At 34.8% G+C, this 6268-nt stretch overlaps 1 protein-coding gene across 1 annotated transcript; it reads right to left on the bottom strand.

Moving 5' to 3' along the window:
• Positions 1-388: 388 nt before the first annotated feature.
• On the bottom strand, positions 389-6023 carry LOC140809097 (transmembrane 9 superfamily member 1-like). The gene is made up of 12 exons (XM_073166581.1): positions 5767-6023; positions 4911-5103; positions 4720-4824; positions 4534-4551; positions 4363-4457; positions 4111-4263; positions 3796-3930; positions 3492-3658; positions 2608-2702; positions 2092-2465; positions 1063-1336; positions 389-924 (listed from the first exon to the last, which is right to left on the bottom strand). The coding sequence occupies exons 1-12, from the start codon at positions 5839-5841 to the stop codon at positions 857-859; spliced, it is 1752 nt and encodes a 583-aa protein (XP_073022682.1). The 5' UTR covers positions 5842-6023; the 3' UTR covers positions 389-856.
• Positions 6024-6268: the final 245 nt, after the last annotated feature.

Here is a 6268-nt window from a genome sequence, read left to right as displayed (position 1 = left end):
ATGTCTAATAATCGTAGTCTTTAAAACTTTCATCAGCTCTAAATTCTAATATGAGTTTTTCTGAAAATTTTTCTGGCTTGTGTTTGCTAATACTTAGAGATGAATTTGAGTCTTGAAATTAGATTGTATTTTTTAGTGATCCACTTTTTTGTTCAGATTTGTAAAGTCCATCCAATTCTTTGTTGAGAGAAAGAATTATTGCCATGATTTTCTTAACCAATGTTCAATCATATATTATATATTCTCTATTTTTTAAATCCAGTACATCAATGTACTAATTATGTAACCCCGTACAGATGTATTGGTTCTATTATTGTTTCGGAAAAATAACTATATATATAATATAATATATATATGTATATATATATATTAGGTAGTACACATTACGTAACCAACACAATTATTTAACATTTAATTAATGACAATGACTCATCGACAACAAATTTCAAACACAATTTCAATGCCAGTGACTCGCCAGTTGCTTGAAATTTCATAATCACATAATGTGAGCAGTCAGAAGTCTCGGCATATTTCTTCAACAACCCTCCCAAAAGAAAAATCTACCATTCCCACGTCAAATAAATGAAATAAAACAGAAGGCAGCCAACCGAGGCCAAAACATCAAGATTTACAGGTAAATCAAATTTCGCAGCAAAATCATGCCAAGAGGTATATAGGAGAAAGGCAAAATTGAGCCTTCTAGCCATTTTTGTTCCGTCCTTCGTTCATTTCTGTAAATAGATAAATTTTTTGGCGACTCTGCAGAACTGGCTGGCATTCCATGATCATGCAATGGGCAATTAACTTCCTGTAAAATAATGGCCAAACCCGAGTTCTCCTTTGCACATAACTAACATTAGTCACATTTGATGTTCCGGTAGATTCTCCTGACAAACAATCTAGAGCCCAGATATCCAACTGCGCCTGAAATTTCACAGCAGATAAAATACTTATTAACAAAGTCAAATACCAATAGGAAAGAACTTCTAACTGCAATGATAAAAGTAGCCCTTAATTTCATGCCTCGCAGAAGCGCGGGAAGAAGAGAACGAACAAACTTACCGCATAGTATTCCCAAACCAAGACAGAACATCAAAGTGTATCCGAAATAAAAGCTGGTCTGAAAGAAGCCGGACATCCTAGTCTTCACATGATAGTAATACACGGAATAGAGGTACACATAAAGAGCAGTAGAAGCAGCAGAAAAGAATGAGGTCCATTGCCAATGATAGTTCTCCGCATTCAGCAAGAAATAAGTCCCAACAATTGTAACACAAATAGTGACGATTATCAGAATTACAAACACAAGGAGCATGAAGCCATAGACATAATAAACCTGAAAACGAAACAGCAAAAAATTACACACGTTGCTCCCTCAATTACCAGATAGAGGATAATCCGTTTATGATCATCCTCAAGCTAAAACTCGACAATTCATGTCAAAAACTATAATTTTGTGACAGTTTATTCAAGAGTTAAATCTTCTAGCCACTCACTTCAAACGGCAACTCATATCCAATTGTCCAAATTTACCAAGAAATTCACTCGCTCAAGGCCAAAACTGATCACATTTTACAAATAATGTAACACAGCCCGTAACATTTGAGACTGTTTGGATCACCTTATAAATTGTTTCAAATATCTTATAAGATAGTTAATAACTTATAAGATGTTTGCAAGTGGTAGTTAATTTCTTTTAAAAAATCATATGGAAAATAAAAATAAGCTGTAAGGTCTCATTAAATCTTTTATAAAATATAAAACCCTGCCAATTTGTTTATGAAGATTACATATTTTTTGATCAAGATGACTTCAATACTCATCCCAAAATCCCAATTATTCTCTGAATTCTTTTCCCTCAGTATTTTCTTTCTTCTACTAACTTGATTTGTTGCAGTTCCCTCTCAATTTGTCTTCTTGAATGAAGGATTTTATCCAAACATTTTTAAGAGCTTACTTTTAAATAAACTATTAGAGCTTTATATGATCCATCAGTCTCAACCTATAAGAACTTACGACATCCAATTGTACTTTGTACTATAGATATGGAGCCAAAATAGATGCTCCGATGCATAATGAAACATAAATTACCTTGTAATTCCAGAAGGAAGTGAAGACAAAATACATTTCAATAAAAATGCTTCCAAATGGAAGCAGACCACCCATGAGAGAGATAACTGATGGCGTGAGATACCATTTCTTCTCAGGAATCGGACGAGGAATTGTCTTAACTCGGCAAGGGTTGTTTGGAGTACCACTCCAGTTTCTTCCAACAACAGTACCAAGAAGTGCCAATGGGAAAGAAATAAAACCCCATATGATGAAAACAACCACAATTGTACCAAAGGGTACGGCAGCTAGCGATCCATAAAATATGGCAACAGTATTCAAGAAAAACCCAATACCAAAGCACATGAAAGGAAACAGCGATGCAGTGAGGATCGTTGACTTTATCCATTTTTTACCTGAGTAATCATTTAGTTTTATAACATGTTAAAGGGGTGTAACAATTTATAGGTAAAGGAAAATTTAAGCTACATAAAACTATAGATGGCAAAGCCCCAAAGTTGTTAGGAGAGGAGAGTTGACAGTCAAAAAGAAACATACCCCCATTTCGAGAATACATGCCTCCACTCACATAACCAGCAATGAAAGAGGTGAATGCATAACAGATGATAAAGGTGGTGACAATTGCTCCTCTCCTGATATACAAGACAACAGCAGGTTATATCACTTGAAACAAGTCAGATTGAGTAAACAAAATAGTAAAATTCAGATTTCTTGGAGCAACTGACACCATGATAATGCTAAACATGGGAAGACGAATTTCATGTAGCCAAAAAAGAAGGAAAAACTGCTGACTCAAAACATAGGGAAAACGTAAAAAGTGTTTAAGAAACAGGAACTATGAGGCAATCATTGAGGGAGTTGAAAACTAATGAGCCTTACTAACATTTTGTAGGATCTGTAAATTACTAAAAATTATCTAGCTAGATAAAAATTTGTATTATAAAAATTTAGTCACTGCAAGTTGATGCAAAGTCATACAGAATGAAATCAACTATTTAATTCCCACTGTAGACAAAATAAAGGATAGATAACGCCACTGAAAATATATAAGTCACACAAGATTTCTATTGAACATGAAGAATTTTAATTTACAAATTCTTAATTTCATTATTTTCTTTCTTTCCCAAAAAGGTTAAGGAGGCACCGAAAGGAAAAATGTCAGACCACCCAAACTATAAGAAACTCACATAAACAAGAACGGACCCAATAACTTGGATTTGCCAACAAAGAATCAGATCCAAATTAAAAGCTACACTCGAAGAAACAGTTTGGATGTATATCAACTATTGTGTTTAGTTTAAATTTTCCAACCTCGGGTCGTTGTTAGATATGATCCCAATCGAAACATGCTAGATATACTGCTTAACTCATTTTAAAAGACTAGCGAGATCCAAAATCTCAAATATATGCCTTTGACATACCCTATGTATAACATCCCGATGATTGCCAAAATGATGACAAGAAGTACAAGATTTGCTAATTGAGCACCAGTGCCAACAACAGCTGAGAGAAGAGCCAGATTTTGGGGAGGCCGAAATACATCACCATGGACAAGTTTCCACCCGGACTCCTCACTCACATCCCGCTCCTATACAAGAAGAGTAAGAATTTAAAGGAAATTACTGCGTGGTGCAAGCAAATAAAGAGGCACGCAGCACAAAAAACCATTCAGCAACAAATTTCAGCATATTTTATGCAGGCAAAAAAATGTTCAGAAATCACTACCAGAGTCTCAAGATCATCATCTTCCCGAGCATATTTAGCGTAATCATTGCGAAGGGTGCGCATCAATATCATTGAAACAAGACCAGTAAGGAAAATCACCATCATGAAAGAATTAAAAACAGAGAACCAGTGAATCTGCAAAATGATCAATCTTGGATAAGATGACAAGGAGGAATAACATAAATCATTGGATCAACTGAATGGCTGTTATATGCTCCCCTATTTAATGGTATCTTCAAAGAAAAGTGATCAGTCATTGGGTAATACAATGTTACCAGAATAGTTGATATCATGTTTCAAGAAATAATTAAATACCTGATGCTCAAAAAAGGGGTAGTCTAGATAAACGTCAAAGCGGCGTGCAAACGTTATATTGGTTGCAACCCATTTGACAGAGTAAGTCATATCTAACACTCTTCCCTCTTCAAGTGGTTTAGGAACTTCTTGAGTGAGATTGACGTGAATGATCTGCAAGCACAAATATTCAATTTGAAATGTAAAATGTACTTGCACCAGGAACACAAAATAATTACTGTGTCAACAAGCAAAACATCTCATTGAAGCCACCTGGTTTTCATTGTATTTGATGATGAGATTCTTATGTGTAAAAAGCACATGCTTTATATCACGAGTTCTATCGGGAAGCACCTCACCGATAAAACCTTCACAGATGAAGTAAAGGTTAATCACAATATAACATAGCCAACCTATTATACGTATAAAGATATACAAACGTACCCCACAATGGCAAATCATCTTATTGCCAAAGAGCCATGCACACATACATAAACACAAGTTAGAAACAAAGAGTAAGAATGCAAAACAATAAAAACATTCAAAGATCTGAAAAAATAGAAAATAAAAAAAAAAATGCCTAGCCGCACCAGTGTGGTGTCATCTCATGTACAATCATGGGACACTTACCCATAAAAAATTCAAACCAGTATAAATTCTCTACAGCTTCTATGAATTGCTTAACCTTAACTGAGTCCAGTTCAATCTCACAAATTGTAGTCCTCTCTACATCTCCTGCAAAAAGATATTGTAGAATTAAATGTCCAAAATTCTGGGAGATAAAAATTGCAACTAGATAAAATTTGGTTAAAGAATATTACTCTTAAACTTTATATCAATTTGGCTATCTATAAGTTCATTCCCACCAAGAACCTCGCCAAGCCCACCCCACTTGTGAGCAGCATTTTCAGATGGCCGGCAAAATGGGAGGCTGTAATAATTGTAAGTTTCCTGGGGATTGTTAAATGGGCCGACCTTGTTTACCCATAGAGTGACGGGGTCACCTGCTTGATACTGCATATTTTACGATGTCAACGGTTAAAAAGGCATAACGTAAACAAATTAAGAAATTATATTTTCCAAAAATGAAACTCAAGAAAAAGGCAGAAACTTTATGATCAAATCGGACAGAGTATACATATGTGAGTGTTTGTATATAATATATAATCTAGCAATTTAAGAATCAAATTTACCAAAGAAAGCAATACAGTTAAACGTAAATCAACACAGAAATCAAAATTAGCAGAAAACTGCATGCATTCGAAGCACACTGAAGGAAACCTGTTGAACGTCAAGGTGACAACTAGCCCACGTCTCTTTACCCTAAAAAGGACAATTTTTTGGAAGAAAAAGGAGGAAAGGCTAATAGTCCGCTATTATTTATCAGTATTTAAAACTTTTTGTGCGACCTTCTCCACATTCATCGTGATTCTGGAGGTGGGGTGGGGGGAGACAACTCTGTTGCTTCCTTCTCCCGTACATACTAGATCAAATTCCTTTTCTCGCCGGATACATTACCAGTTGTACAGAACTACGAAACCCATCGACAATCAAATTCAACCAAAATCAGCATAGAAGTGATCAAAAACTACACACCCCCATAACCTAAAGAACAATTGTAGTAACAGGGTATGCAAACAGCAAAACAAATAAAGCTCATAAAACTAACATCTTCACCTTTCCAAGAGTGGAGGAAACAAGGAACGAGAACGAAATAAAAAAAATGCAGAGTGTTCGAACGGCGTCGCACATCGCTTGAATGAGATATTGCTGGATCTGAATCAATAATGCGCCAAGTGCGAAGATCAATTTTTCTTCAATTCTCAATTAAATTCCTGTGTAGAATTCAGATCTCAATAGGAACTGGATTTTCCGAGGATATATAACGCTTAGGATTAAACTTAATATCGCTACCCTTTTTTGGATCTGAGTAATATTCCCGTTATGTACACAACCGTGTCTAAAATAAATAAAGGCTAATATGTGAACATTTTAATTGTCACAACTCCTAATGTAAAATAAACAGGTTGATATGTCTTTTTTGATATTAGAACTTTTGTTCCATTTACTTTTGTAATGGATGTTGCGATAACACAAATATAATTATTTATCAATTTTTGGTTTTTTGTATGATTTAACTAAATTGTCTTTCTTTTCTCGAAAAAATATATTCATTCTA

Source organism: Primulina eburnea, chromosome 13 (genome assembly GCF_022965805.1).
Source record: "Primulina eburnea isolate SZY01 chromosome 13, ASM2296580v1, whole genome shotgun sequence".
NCBI lineage: Eukaryota > Viridiplantae > Streptophyta > Magnoliopsida > Lamiales > Gesneriaceae > Primulina > Primulina eburnea.
Note: the sequence above shows the minus strand (reverse complement) of the source record. Positions and strands in the feature narration are given on the sequence as shown.